The sequence below is a fragment of the Eutrigla gurnardus genome, assembly GCF_963514095.1.
Source record: "Eutrigla gurnardus genome assembly, chromosome: 2".
Lineage (NCBI taxonomy): Eukaryota > Metazoa > Chordata > Actinopteri > Perciformes > Triglidae > Eutrigla > Eutrigla gurnardus.
Genome location: NC_139916.1, coordinates 17,456,719 through 17,471,755, shown reverse-complemented (window position 1 = coordinate 17,471,755; position 15,037 = coordinate 17,456,719). Strand labels below are relative to the sequence as shown.

The window sequence follows — 15,037 nt, the reverse complement described above, 5'->3', positions numbered from 1 at the left end:
ACAGGGAGCCAGTGGAGGTCATGGAGGAGGGGGTCACATGGGAGAATTTGGGTAGATTGAAGATAAGGCGTGCTGCAGCGTTCTGGATACGCTGCAATGGTATAGTCGCCGAGGCCGGGAGTCCGGCCAGGAGAGAGTTGCAGTAGTCAAGGCGGGAGATGACCAGTGCTTGGACCAAGAGTTGCGTTGCATCCTTTGTGAGGAAGGTCCGAATCCTGCGGATATTGTAGAGGGCAAATCTGCAGGATCGGGCCACAGCAGTGATGTTGGGGGTGCAGGATAGTTGGTCATCGAGGATTACACCCAGGTTCCTCGCAGTTGACAACGGCAATACTGTGATGCCCTCGACAGTGACCGACAGGTCCATGCGAGGGCAGTCTTTCCCTGGGATGAAGAGGAGTTCGGTTTTATTCAGGTTAAGCTTGAGGTGATGTGCAGTTGTCCAGACGGAGATGTCAGCCAGACAGTTCAGGATGCGAGTTGCAATATGAGTGTCAGAGGACGGGGGAAAAGAGAGGAACAGCTGGGTGTCATCTGCGTAGCAATGGTAGGAGAATCCATGCAATGTGATAACAGAACCTAGTGATCTGGTGTATAGTGAGAACAGAAGCGGTCCTAATACTGAGCCTTGAGGGACACCCGTGTCCAGAGAACAGGGTTTGGACATAGAGCCATTCCATGTGACCTGAAAGGTGCGATTTGTCAGGTATGATGTAAACCAGGTGATAGCAGAGTCAGTTATGCCAATTTCAGCCAGAGTGGAGAGGAGGATTTGGTGGTTGACTGTGTCGAATGCAGCAGATAGGTCGAGGAGAATGAGAACGGAGGAGTGGGATGAGGCTCTGGCGTCTCGCAGGGACTCGGTCACTGTGAGGAGGGCCGTCTCAGTGGAGTGAGCAGTCCTGAATCCTATAACACTATATACATATGCAGTCATATTAACACTTTATTATAATAATAATAATAATAATAATAATAATAAGAACTACAATTTGACAGCTAAGCATGATATCTAACTTTAGAGAGAGAGAGAGAGGATTTGGTTTGTTTGTAATCCTCCTTTAAATCTCAGTCTGCTGCGTTTATTCATACTGAAAAGTTTATGACACCATTTCTTGAGGATTTTTCACTTTCCTTTCATGTGCACTTCTAAAACATTTAGATGATAATGCAATATATCAGAGTAGTGCGTATTTGTGGTTGTTCCCCTTACCCAGATAACACTTTCATTATCTTGCTGACTAAACATGAAGAAAGGTGGGTGAAGGTGGTCTCCTCTGAGTGGTTAAAGGTGGAGGATGTGGAGTTATGGATGTAATGTGTGTGCACGATGTGTGTTGCGTGTGAGAGGATAGATTAGGACTGTTTATGGTATCTGTATCACGTATTCCATATTTAACAGAGCACCAACAGTCTCATATGTGAAACACATGCAGATCCTCCAACAGAATATCGACACTTGCACACATGCACACGCACACACACACACACACACACACACACACACACACACACACACACACAGCTGTCTTGAACCACAACCATCTATCATAGCCTGAAGCATATGCACATGGTTAGGTTGGGCTTTCTCTTCATCTAAGAGTAATTCTTTCCTGTCTATAAATTAGACAAATTATTTCAGGTAATTGTAAAACCAATGTATTTATTATTTATTTTAAATTGTGTTTTTTAAATTCTGCAGCCATTTAAAACACGGACCAAAGCTGACTGGTGGAATCATTAAAGCTCTGGCTCTAATATACTATTTATTTATTTAATATTGACTACAACTGGCATTCCATACTCATGGGCTTTGATTTGGAAATGTCAACGATCCAGGTGGCTGGCTTCTTTCTAATGACGATCTAACGATGTTTATCAACAGGCTTACTAGTGAAAGCACTTTTCAGTTTGTCTGATTTCATGGATGATGTAATGCTTCTCTCATCTGCTGTGTTTGGGATCCACAGTCACTGATGGTGCTCAGTGTGTGTTGAAACTATTTCATTTCATTGATATGATGAGCCAGTGCAAAACATACATGATTTGATTACAAGTGAGAGTTTATAATTGTGCCATTGTTCTACTTATATAACTATGTTTCATTTGAATTCATGGACAACCAAAGTGTCTCAGCTACCCTTCTCCTCTTTTGAACAGTGGTATGCAGTATCCTTATTCTCCCTGGAAGGTGTAGCCAACAGCAAAACCATGGAAACTGATACAAAACTGAACAAATACTCCACATTTTATCTGTCGTAGATAAGCAACGAAGCAGACTTTCAGTGTTTTCAAGCTTGTTTGCTGAAAATGTATACTCTTAATCTCTCTGTCCAACAAACACCATTATTTTTAATGTGAAATACAAATGTATACGTTATTAATGCAATAATAATGTAATTTGTGAAACCATAAACTTATTTATGAGATGATATGTCTCAATTTGCATAAAACTTTTCAAGGGCAAACATGAAAAACAGCTCAAATCTGCCAGGATGGGCGTCTAACGTTGTGGATTTTGACTTTGGCGAGGAGGAAGTGGGTGCGGCCCACAGAACTTGGTATGTATACACAGTGTGTACAGGATGCTGCATCCTCTTGCTGATGTAATTCAACATTTTAGTAAGTCCGAATATTGATATTCCTCTGTGAACATTTCTGGCTAAAGCTCGTGTTTGGCTCCTTTTAAACCAAACAGTTCAATCATCCAGATTTATCTGTCAATGACCGAACAGGCTGTTCTTAGAACATTCTCAGATTATTATACACAAGTCATTTTGGGCTTGAGCCTGAGCCTGCCGCGCTCTCTCCATCAGTTTGGAAAACATCTGCTGCTTTATGTAATAGCGGGGAGGACTATTTCCTGCAGTACAAGCGGGTTGTCTGCCTATAAATATCTCTCTTCTTCAATCAACAGGTTGAATTCAGCCCTGAAAAACAGAGCATCCATCCACCTCTGTGCAGACTCTCTGATTGCTTGAATTGAACTGAATAAATCAGTTTAAAGATTCAGGTAAAGTATATTTTCTCAAACTGCAGCAAGTACAATGGAGACATTTTTGAAAGGTTAGAAAAGAAAAACAGGTGACGCTCATCAAGCATGAGTCAAAGCTGAAGTCGAGAAACTATAGAGAAAAAGATGAAGTCTAACTTACTGCATCTGATCAAATAATAAAAGGGGGAGTCTTTTAAAACATCCGGCACCTCAGGCAGAGTTTACTCCATATGATAATGTTGATAATATAAAACTGGTTTAGAAGAGCACAAAAGACCCTGTTGACCAGGGTTTCTCCTCCACTGTCAGAATACATTTCTTTGGCTTTGAAGGTCTTTAACCATTAAGCTCCAAGGCCTGGTAGTGGGTGCTTTCGTAGGTACACATATTTGTGAGTTATTATCCGTCATTCAATGATTAATACGGGACTTAAGACTCAATCATTTTAATATAATACTTGTACTGGATTAGATTGTACAACTGTATTTAAAACAGCCTTCTAACTTAATCATATATACATTTATCTCTGTTTACAGCTGTGAAACAAACTGAAACTTTGGCTTAGTTTCAGTTTGTTTCACACATGTAAATTATTACTACACATGTCTCTTCTCTCTATGAGCAGGAAGCGGGAGAGCTGAAGGAGGAAAGCTTGTCCACTGTCGTCTCACACTAACTTCAAAAGAAACTTTACTGAGTTTATCAGCTCAGACACTCAAATCAACTTGCTGTTTATATTGGACGAAACTTGCCATTCTCTTCTTATGATGCTGTTGGGCATCTAATAATAAAGTGAATTGCCATCATCGTGTCCTAATAATACTTCATGAAAACAGTGTGTTTATGTGTTTAATGTTTCCTACACCACATCCACTTTCATGGATTCCTTGGTGTTCTCTCAGTAATATAACACAGGATGGTCTGTTGTAAAGCACTCTTCTCATTTCATTTCCGATGATAGTGGGTGTGATATATGACGCATTAAACAACACTAAACCATGATACCTTGCTGTGAACGAGCAGCAACTTTCCAGTGATGTCATCCCTGCAGGCAGTCCAAAATAAAAACTTTTATAGAGGAATTAGGTCACTGTAGTTGATCAGAGGGGCTGAGTCATTAAAAACGAGCATTGCACTGTATTGGTGGTAGCAGAGAATGTGAGAAAGCAACAAGGCAAAAAGTGACAGATTAGTTAAATTGACCCATTTCTCTTTTGTTTATTGACGTAACCTTCCTGTCACCAGTCTGGACCAGATGTTTGGCCCAGCTGAGCTCAATAACCCAAACCTGGTGACTGAGTGACGAGGAGACGAGAGTGTTGCTGGGAGTATAGAAGAAAAGAAGAAAAAAACAAGTGAGGGAAAGTGGGAGAAAGGGGGCACACGTATCCATGTACATGTGTATTTGAAAACCGTTCCTCGCATATGTTTGCCTCATTATCCTTCGGCTGCAGCTCACGCTGCAGGAATGCAGGAGAGCAAACACATGTCCACCTCCTAAACCCCAGTGACACATAAACACACACACACACACACACACACATACGCACACTAGATGCTCATCACACAGCTCCACATCCTGAAAGACCCGCTACAACACCCCAGGCCTCCTGGACATTCAACTGACACAGAAAAGATGCCGTTGAATCAGCAGAGGGATGCTGCTAATGAAAAGCACATGACTGGGTATGAATGCAGTAATCTCAACAATAGCGGAGACAGAGGAGAGACGCAATTACAGTTGGGGTTTTCCTAACAGATGTTCAGTGTTCACAGCAATCCTCATAGATTTCTGATATGCACATATGCTTGTCATTCACACAAATATGCAAAAAAAAAATGTCCATGCCCCCTTGAGATTAACAGTGTCTGCTGTGCTGCAACAGAACAAAAATAACAGCAAACTGTGACACAGTTAAGACACATAAAAGAGCCCGCGGTCTTCCAGAAGGAATTAAGATTTAACCTTAGTGACCCTGAGCCGAGCAGAGGGGGAGAAAGAACCGCCGTGACCTTCAGAGGGAAAAAAGCCAGGGAACAAACCCAACAGGCAGGCTTGTCCACCAAAGGAGAGAGAGAGAGAGAGGGAGGGGAGGGGAGGGGAGGGTTAGGGACAGAGAGAAGAGGGAAAGAGAGAGAGGGAGGGGCAGGAAAAGAGTGAGAGAAGCAGAAAGAAGAAAACACACAAAACTTGTGATTTGACAAAAGAGGGCAGGTACCAGAGGCAGGTAAGAAAATGTATTTGTTGTTTCCTAGAGGGGGAATTATCAATAAGATTTCAGGCAGGAGTGTGTTTGTGTTGAAACGGAGTGAGGCAGAAAGATCAGTCTGTTTGTGGACTAAGGGTTAGGGTTAGGGTGGAGATGGGGGGGGGGCGATGCCTGGCATTGGCACAGCTGAGCCATGCTGGTGTGTTTCTATAGAAACACTGTGCCATGCATAATGTTACTCTGTCATCCAGGGAGCCGCCGCGCACTGGGACTGTTTTTCTCCACTTCTGCGCGCTCACCTTGATTTAATTTTTCTGCCAGTGTGTGAGGACAACTGCTGCTGCAGCTGAAGACAGTGAAGAAAGTCACAGTTAATGTAAAAAATACACCTCTGTAGCTCACTTTGGCAGCTGCAGCTGATCAGATGGACCCTCAAGTGATTTCAACAGGATGTTTTTTTTAATATATTTTACAGTGACACTGTGTCCTGGATTGGTGTCAACCAAAGGACAAAGTAAAACTGAAAAGGAATATTCTGGAAAACTGGAAAAAAAATATCCCAGCCTGTATTGATTCACTGTTATATAAGAGGGTTGAACTCTCAGTGAAGAGTGTAAAAGTAAACCAACAATCGTTGCTCAAGCTGTCTGATGTTCAGGACAAAGAAGCAGTGATGACAGCATCCAGTCAGGCAGCAGAGCCCACAGTTCTTTTTCTTTACTATCATTATAAAAGTGATATTATTTTTATTAGTTTACTAACAAAATAATCAGTTGTTTTATTTCAACACACATCCAAATTGATGTACCATAGTTTTAGTTCCAACTTTTGCACAGCAGCTGCAAGACTGTCCCACCCACACGAGGAACCGTTTTGGCAATCTTGTAACGCTAATGTAGAATATCTGGAGGGTTACGTGAGGAGGGCAAAAACTTCTGTATATAACATTTCCAGCATACCGGTATAACAAGCAATGATAACATAAAGTCCATCTTTTATTTAAGGTTGACTTAACTGCCTATAAATAGAGATTACTCATGATAACAGTCAGAAGACACAACTATAATGATGTCATCATTTGTGGTTTTTGGACAACAAATAACAGCTATCTGAGTCAGATGTCCGTGTTCAGATGTATGTGATGTGGCTTCTTTAAGTGGTCGCACAAAACAATGGTGATCATTTTCAGTTGCAATGACAGTGTCTGTTCTGGCAACCAAAGGAAAAAATGAATTGGAAAGAGCTCATCGTCGAGGAATCTGTGGCAACAACTCCTCAAGAATGAGAATTATAGGATTTTTTAAACCTCCTGACACAGCGGGATATCTCAAGAGGGCTTTTTTCTTAGTATTAACATGTAAGGATATCTAAACTATCGGTAAATAGCTGCTCAAAATGATAATAATAATAATAATATCTTGGTCTTATGATAAAACGCACAATTAAGACACCTTCAATCATAAGAACATAAATATTTACATTTTGAGTCATGGCTCATGTTCAGGATCTTCAGGACACCTATTTAATGGATCCTGCATGTGCGACCTGCTGTTCTTAAAAAGGAGGATCCAATTCATTATCACAATATATTGGGGCTTTGAAAGTTAAAACTAATAGGGATAAATAAATTATAGTAATGTGTAATGTCATTATCTGGTCATGCTGTGATGATTGCTGACCTGCAGAGATGTAGTGCAGGGATCTCTGAGCAGCTGTGTCCTCATACTGATCGGATTTGCTTATCGCGATCCCAAATAACAATTCAATGAGTCAGCCATTTCTTACTTTTAGTCTTCAGTTGTTTGCCAAACAACAGCAGCATGAGGGGAAGAGAGGCTAGGAGACTCTGGGTGGCTGAGAGGGAAAAGGAAGGGCACTGCCAGGGAAAACCATCAGAGGAAAGTTCAAATTTGTTTTTCCAGCCAGGAGAGATTATGGCTCCGAGCCTCATTCCTGCCTCGGGATCCGTATGTGATGTTTATCAAGTTGACCGGAGGCATGCCTGACCGGAGCAACGTGATTGGAAGCTAATGGTGCTTTATGTATTTAGACAGCTGTGCGGTGATTATTCACAGCAGGCTTATACTGATGAGATACAATGCACAGTGTAAAGAAACAAATGCACACAGACGGACAATATTAAGGATTAACAGGATATCGCTCCACTGTGAGGAGTGAATTCATCTCCACTGAAGGGTAAATACTTGTGATTCTAAGTGAAACATCTGCATCTGTGTGTGTGTGTGTGTGTGTGTGTGTGTGTGTGTGTGTGTGTGTGTGTGTGTGTGTGTGTGTGTGTGTGTGTGTGTGTGTGTTAGTCTGATGACATGGAGGTCCTTACATTGTACACACACAATAGATTAGCTTTTATAAGTTGGGCACATCTGTTGGACATATTGTTATTTATTATATTTTGTTTGACAAGTCATCAATTCAAGTACACAACAGGAATTAATCCTGATTAAGATAGAAACTCCTTAATTCAAACAACTTGATATTAGATAAAAGCAATTTGTACAAGACTAATGCATTTTTCATTAAAAATACCATTCAAATACACGTCAGTTTTAAACCTAACTATATACTCGTGGATTTGCATCTGTTGCAGCACTTTTGCATTTACGATGGTTTTAAAAGATACATTGCCTCCATCAGAGTGTAATGACCCAGTTTCCTTTGGGCCTCTCATGAGTCAAAGTGCCTTAACCTTCCAGACCTGCAGTTTCCCTCTCCACAAATCTCCCTCTGGACCAGTGCTGACAATAGAGCCTTTATCCTAAAAACTTTCCCTTCCTGTCCTCCCTAAGTCCTAATTTTCTGTACTATCTGCTCCTCCCCCTCTTGGATTCGATCAAATTAAACAAATCACTGCATGCTTTCTTGCTCACTCTCTTTCTTTCACTTGTATAACCAAGCCACAAACCCCCTTTTAACAATTATTTAAAATGGAATCACATTTCAACTCATGTCACTTTGACATTATAACAATAACTAATTGATCCACAGCATTGATTCGCATGCTTTTCTAACTCAGGACACCCCAAAGGTTGTATTAAAGCCAGACAATGTGTTCTGAAGTGTAGTGAAATCATGAACAGCAACATTGCGCTTATATAAGAGCAACATCAGGCAGCAGGCTGATGATCATTTTGGATAACCAAACTGCAGACTCAGTGTTGAAAACCCACCCTGCTTTATGTTGGTCCAACCCCAAAAACGCTTTCTCTGAACACAGGTTGAAAAATGAGCAGGAGTAAAATAGGAACAAGCGAAGGGCAAATACAAAGTGTAATCGGAGATCTTGCACTGAGTCTTTAAAGTCCTGCTAATCAAGCAGAATTTGTACACACAGAGCAAGAAACACAAAAAGGACCAGTGTACAAGATGTTAAACTTCCTGGGTGGGATGAGCTGACTGTATTGGCTAACCAGCAGAACCAAAATGACAGGCTGTGTGTTGTGGAGAGGCTTCTTTCTGTCCCTTAACCCATGCAACTAGTCTACAAATAACCTACTTCTGTCTCGTGCTCTGTCATAGGACGATGAAGGCCGGCGTGGGACTCTTCTGTGCATTGGCTCTGTTCCTCCTGATAGGGGCAGTGTTCACCCAGAGACCTCGGCAAAAGAAGCCCACCAGGCGCCCAACCACCGCCAGGAAGCCTTCCGTCCCCCAGCCTGCCGTACCGGCACAGCCAGAGCCCCAGGAGCCTACGGACTTCCCCCCTCCAATCCTGGGCCCGCCATCCATCTTTCCTGACTGCCCCCGAGAGTGTTTCTGCTCCCCGAGCTACCCCAGTTCTCTCAACTGTGAGAACCGGAACATCCGTGTGATCCCTCTCATCCCACCGAGAACCCACTACTTGTACCTGCAGAACAACTACATCACAGAAGTGACAGCAGAAGCGTTCCACAATGCCACTGAGATCCGCTGGGTCAACTTGGCTAACAACCGCATCCATCAAATTGACAAAAATGTCAGAAGGTTTCCTCAATTAATATTGATGATTGGAAAATCAATTCAAGCATCTCAATGTGTTCTCTGCATCTATCCCATGTGCAGGTGTTTGAGAAGATCCCAGCACTGCTGTACCTCTACCTTCAGAATAACCAGCTGAAAGAGGTCCCCTCTGGTCTCCCGGGAAACCTAGAACAGCTTCGGCTTGGTAGGAATCGCATCTCTAAGATCCCTGCCGGTGCCTTCACCAAGATGCAGAACCTTACGCTGCTCGACCTGTACCACAACCAGGTAAACCTCAGTTTAAAAGCACCTTTGAAAGCGTTTACTCAAGCGTTTACTAAACTATGCAAGCCTTTCAGGAGCAAACATGAGTGTATGATGTATTTTCTTACAGCTGAGTGACAGTAGCCTGGGAAAGAATGCATTTAAAGACATGAAGAGCCTCATGCAGCTCAATCTGGCTCACAATGTCCTGAGAAAGATGCCTGCTGGTGTACCTAATAGCCTCATACAGCTTTTCCTGGACAGGAACCGTATAGGTGACGTCCCAAAGCAAGTATACAGTGCACACGATGTCACACGGCTGACCAACACACGTGCATGCACACACTGCATGCTTTACTAGACGCTGGCTGGATCACATTTTACAGTTGTTCTTCTCGTCACTGCTCAGAGACTACTTCAAAAGCTTCAACCACCTGGCGTTTGTGAGGCTGAACTACAACCAGCTGAGTGATAAAGGACTTCCCAAGTATGTGTTTAACATCACCACCCTGCTGGATCTGCAACTCGCCCACAACCAGCTGGCTTCCGTGCCTCTCTTCAACGGTCACCTGGAACACCTGCACCTCAACCACAACACCATCGAGTGTAAGTCCTCCCAGCAGCCATCTCCAACATCTTCAGGGTGGTCAATACGCAATCCAGAGCACATCCTTTGCCTCCACGCGGCGATCAGCTCGCCAGCAGGACGGAGAGATTCTCTGACCCGGCTATATAAACAAAGAGAAGCTTGGTTTACAACACACACAGAGGGAGAGCGACGTTACTCCACTATACCTTTACATAACAAATAGTGGGTTGCTGCTGTATTAATGCTCCCCATCCCAGAAGAAGTAGTAGAATATCTAGTGTGTCTATATCTATGTGTATGCAGCTGTGGCTCAGGATGTAGAGCAGTCTGCAATTCTGACAATTAGATAACAAATACATGGCAACAACACTCATACTGTCCATAAAGTTGCACTAATTAAGCAACTTTCTGTATTTGCCTAAACCAAATGTATTTATTTTATTTATAAGCTTTACAAACACTCACCTAACCTGGAGCCATGGAGTGATTTGCTGATATCTTGAGTAGTTGATAGTCCTTTGAGTAGCACTCGTTGTATTTATTTACATGTACTGGTAAACAGTTTGTTTTTTTAAGGGTAAACAAACACTTGGGTACCATAAGTCTGTCAATTTGTGATGATCATTGGCTGATGCACTGTTGTAAACTGTTTCTACAGATTGCTCGCAGTCAAAATGTAGATAAGTGGAGTCAATATAATTCCATAAGAAGGCCACTGGCATCAAGATAGACTTCATTAAAATGTGTCTTTATATCGTGTCATAGACTGGTTCGTGTTTACCTTCCTATCTGAGCCAGAAAACTGCTTTACAAGTAACTCCTGAAAGAGTTTTTCCGGGTATACATGGAAGCTGAACAAGTTTTCCCTGACAGGGTAGCCTCAGGTTTGCAGATTCAATCGCATGTTATAAATCTCAATGTGAGGCAGTTCCTTAATAATTGATTTTTATTTGTTTCTCCTTGTTGTTATTGCTAGTTTGTATTACCCTAAGTTATGTCATTTGATTTATTACTGCTATTCTGAATGACTGAACTTAATAACTTGAAAAAAACAAATGAACAAGATTCAATTATTAGTATCAGAATAAAATAATCCTATTTAATTGGCAGGTTTTACTAGACATTCATGCCTGTGTGTTTTCCCGGCAGACATCAATGGCACCCAGATCTGTCCATACAGCCTGCAGGCTGACCTGAGCGATCTCAGCGCGGTGCCAAGACTAAGGTACGTCACAGTATGTCGCCATTTGGCACTCCACATTAAAAACTGTTACAGTAGCACCCTTTGAAAGGAAGTATAGCAACACAATAATTATGTCAGGAACAAATGGGTTTTCAAAAGCAATTGTCATTGTGGTTGTTCTGTTGCGTCAGGTACCTGCGTTTGGATGGAAATCACCTGAGCCCCCCCATTCCTCTGGATGTCATCATGTGCTTCAGACACCTTCACTCTATAGTCATTTAGGAGAACCATGCCTGAAGGCCTGAGGTCATGTACGTACGCGCACAAACCACACACATGCAGCATACATGTGTCTCTGTGTGCGCACTGAAATAAAGGCAAAGCATGCTCAGTGAAAAACAAGGTATATCCAACCGTACGTAGGCCTACTGTGGAACCGCGTTATTGAAAGAGGGACAAATACATGACAAGACTGTATAGCTTCGATAGGTCAACTTACATTGTTGCCAGGTGTTATATTTTTAGTGTGTAATAATGTTTTGTTCAGAAACACAATGCAAAAGAAAAAACAAAACTAGAGTAGACCTTAGCCTGAAAATGCAGGTACATTGACAGACTTGCTACACGTATGGAGGGTAGTTATGTTCACTAGCAGATGTGACCAGAGTAGAAAACATACAGATCTGCAGTGGATGTCAGAAGAACCAGTTTAAAACATAACTACCATGTAGTTGAAACTGTCCCAAATGTACCTGCGATTTTCAAGGTACTCCATGTAAAAATGTCATATTATTCTTGTTATTCCTAGTTCTCTGTATAGTATTCTTCTGTATAAAGAAGCTTTGTACAAATATTGGAAAATAAAACTTTTTTTTCTCCGATCATTTGATCATGTTTGATTGTTCTTCTAGTGTGTGGTCCAGGTCCACCAGCATGCCTTGTCGCAGTCATTTGGGGGGAAATAAGGTATGCAAAACTGAGAAAATACCTTAGATCAAGGGGTGATATATTCACCAGCCGCTGCAGCAGCGCCACTGAATCAGAGTTCTTCCATGTTCAAAAAGCTTTCTGATGACCTCTAGTGGTGCGAGTACTAATCATTCCTGAGCTGGGAAGTGCTGGCAGCTATTTAATCCACCTCCTAGTATGGAGTCTGGAATTTTTTGACTTCCTTATTTATATTGCTATTATAATTAAGTCATAATAGTTTAGATATATTTTCCATGAACACAGGCTATTCTTGTCTTCCGTTGTACTTCCCTCCTCATGATTCTGTCATCAGAAGTTACCTGCCAGGTAAGCAGTTGAGCAGGTCGGGTCGGTGTTTCCAATCAGGAACTGTCTGAGAGGAGTGATGTCACAGCCGTGAGAGTGCTCCTTGAGAAAATTAGAGTAGTGTGCTAAAGGAGGTTTTATTTCCAGTATATAGCTGAACATCACAACATTTGAGAGAGTGTTTGAAACGCAATCATCTATGAGAACAAAAAAATATATATATTTGTATACGCAAAACACACCAATCATTCATGTTAAAACTACGGATTAACACATTTTAAAAGATGCTTGTGCAAACTCAACACATTTGTTGCACTTTTAAATTGCAGAGGAATGCTGGCACTCCAAGAATCTGAATGATTCATGAAAGAACTACGTCATTGTCAGCGAAGGTGTTTCTTTACAATCAATACACTACCCATCAGGGAGGAGGAAGAACTTTCCCTTTCTTCCAATCGAGTTCCTTTAATTGCAACATCCTCCTCCTGTAAACCAATTAGTGTGTGTGTGAATGTATCCTCATGCACAAGTGTGCATGTGTCACTGCAAGCTGTGCAACACCTGGTAAAAAAAATCCCCCTCACTTCACTATAAGAGGAGACAGGATGGAGACATCGGGGCACATCTCCAAGGACTCTTCCTCTGAGAAACACACACACAGGTGAGTCTGAACACAGGTGGTGCTGGTCGGGTCATAGAGACGGTACATGAACATCTCTGCTTAAAGAATTCAGAAGAAATGAGGATGCAAAGTACATTAGATGTATATGGAAATCATCAGTGGATGATCTGTACGTCATTCATGTGGATACATTTGATGAACGAAGAGAATGTTTCTGTTAGCTCTGCCACCCGAAGACCACAGTGATGAAGATGCTGCTCGGCTGCTCTCCCTGCCTGCTCCTCCTCCTCAGCTGTCTGACTGAACTCGTGGAGAGCCGAGTCCTGAGCATGGACAGTTGCTCTGTCAACGTTCACACACACGAACTTCGCAAATATTATAATGACATGCGATCAAATGCGGTGAGTTCGATGCATAAACACACACACACTTTCCAAACAACTGGACCTAAATGATTACACCTTTAAGTGGAGAGAGGAACTCACTTGTTCTTTGTGGTGTTACTCTGACAGATCGAGGGAGACGATGAGATCGGAGTGAAACTTCTGGACAAATCATTGATAAAGGAAGTTCAGGTGAGTCCTTTAGGCGACCATGTGGCCTGCTGCAGTGTTTTTTATCCTAATTTCTGGATATTTTGCTGCCCTACACCATATATTGCTAAAGGCTTTAAAAACAGAATGAGTGTGACGTGAAGGTGCGAGGGCGCTGCTGTAATCTGACCTCTGTGTGTCTCCATCAGGACGGTCAGACGTGCTGCTTCATGCGTCTTGTGCTGCGTTTCTACATTGAAAGAGTGTTCAGCAACTACGCCTCCTCTCAGCCACAGCTCCAGCGCTGCTCCAGTGCTCTGGCCAACGCTTTTGTCAGCATCAGAAAAGATATACACAAATGTGTAAGTTCACTAACTTACAGTAGTTGTGAGAGAGCTGAGTAAATAAGTCTAATGTTGCATTGATAGTCGGGCTTTGTTCTGTGCAGCATTGCCACTGTGGAGAGGATACACAGAGAAAGATTGACTCCCTGCATGCTGAGTTTACCAAGGTAGGCCTGCACCTAATCACAACTCACTGTAAGTAGACATTCACACAGTGGACTGCAGAGGACGCCATTTGATCTACTTTTTCAAATTAAAATAGTTGGTTTTCAGTATGGGCTATGGTTGATATCCAATTTACAAATGTAGCCTACTATTTGGACTATTTTATCATCTTAGATATATGAAGTATCACTGATTAATGATTTAAAAGGTACATCTTCATTTCAAATTGAATATTCAAATCTGTATGTTACCTGAAATATAAAATAAAGAGTTTATTAAATCTATTTTTTTAAACAGTTGGTGATAAATAAGTAAGCGTTTTTAATTAAATGTCATTATTTTTTTTTAAGATACAGTATCCGTGTATTGGTATATCATTTGTTTTGGCTGATTATCCTCAATATCCAAAACTGACTCACTCCAACGATACAAAGCAAAATAGTTTCTATGCAGTTATACATAATTAAATCCAATGTGCTCTCTGTCCTTTCTCCATTTCTCTCCATGGAGCAGCTCGACGTAACCCAGGCTGCACAGAAAGCTGTGGGAGAACTGGACACTGTGCTGGAGTGGCTGGAGGGACTCGGCCAGAAAACACAAGAGCAACACATGTAATCCCAGAGCAGTGGATGAGTCCCCAGGCTAACAGCAACGATGTTCACTCCTGACCTGACATTACTTGTAAGCAGAGTGAAGGTTTGTTACTTTCACTTCTGTACCAATGTAGCCTACATTTCTCTATTTCTACTTGAATTAACTTAATGTGTATATCAATATTTATAACTAGCATGGCATACATGCATAAGTGTTTATAACAATCAAAATTACTGTACTTTGAGGTTATTATATGTTTGTTGCAACTTTTACATTTTTATCAGCTGTTTAATTTAAACTTCAATA

General features: G+C 41.8%; 2 protein-coding genes across 3 annotated transcripts; both read left to right on the top strand.

The window, feature by feature from the left end:
- Positions 1-5,094: 5,094 nt before the first annotated feature.
- prelp (proline/arginine-rich end leucine-rich repeat protein) lies at positions 5,095-12,079 on the top strand. Its single transcript, XM_084038321.1, has 7 exons — positions 5,095-5,223; positions 8,743-9,178; positions 9,265-9,450; positions 9,557-9,714; positions 9,836-10,032; positions 11,165-11,240; positions 11,390-12,079. Exons 2-7 carry the CDS (start codon positions 8,747-8,749, stop codon positions 11,478-11,480), a joined length of 1,140 nt encoding a protein of 379 aa, XP_083894447.1. The 5' UTR covers positions 5,095-5,223; positions 8,743-8,746; the 3' UTR covers positions 11,481-12,079.
- Positions 12,080-12,116: 37 nt separating this feature from the next.
- On the top strand, positions 12,117-15,037 carry il19l (interleukin 19 like). 2 transcript variants are annotated; one of them, XM_084038334.1, is made up of 6 exons: positions 12,117-12,164; positions 13,317-13,496; positions 13,608-13,670; positions 13,838-13,990; positions 14,077-14,139; positions 14,651-15,037. In XM_084038334.1, the coding sequence occupies exons 1-6, from the start codon at positions 12,132-12,134 to the stop codon at positions 14,750-14,752; spliced, it is 594 nt and encodes a 197-aa protein (XP_083894460.1). In that variant the 5' UTR covers positions 12,117-12,131; the 3' UTR covers positions 14,753-15,037. The 2 variants fall into 2 exon arrangements, with proteins under 2 accessions (XP_083894460.1, XP_083894461.1); XM_084038335.1 differs by lacking the exon at positions 12,117-12,164 and adding an exon at positions 12,222-13,134.

Bases quoted from the DNA above. Each gene is read 5' to 3' on its own strand.
- prelp (XM_084038321.1), top strand. From the start codon at position 8,747: ATGAAGGCCGGCGTGGGACTCTTCTGTGCATTGGCTCTGTTCCTCCTG. The intron at 9,451-9,556 runs GTAAACCTCAGT...ATTTTCTTACAG, and splicing joins TCGACCTGTACCACAACCAG to CTGAGTGACAGTAGCCTGGG. The intron at 11,241-11,389 runs GTACGTCACAGT...CTGTTGCGTCAG, and splicing joins AGCGCGGTGCCAAGACTAAG to GTACCTGCGTTTGGATGGAA.
- il19l (XM_084038334.1), top strand. From the start codon at position 12,132: ATGCCTTGTCGCAGTCATTTGGGGGGAAATAAG. The intron at 12,165-13,316 runs GTATGCAAAACT...TGTTTCTGTTAG, and splicing joins GTCATTTGGGGGGAAATAAG to CTCTGCCACCCGAAGACCAC. The intron at 13,497-13,607 runs GTGAGTTCGATG...TTACTCTGACAG, and splicing joins ATGACATGCGATCAAATGCG to ATCGAGGGAGACGATGAGAT.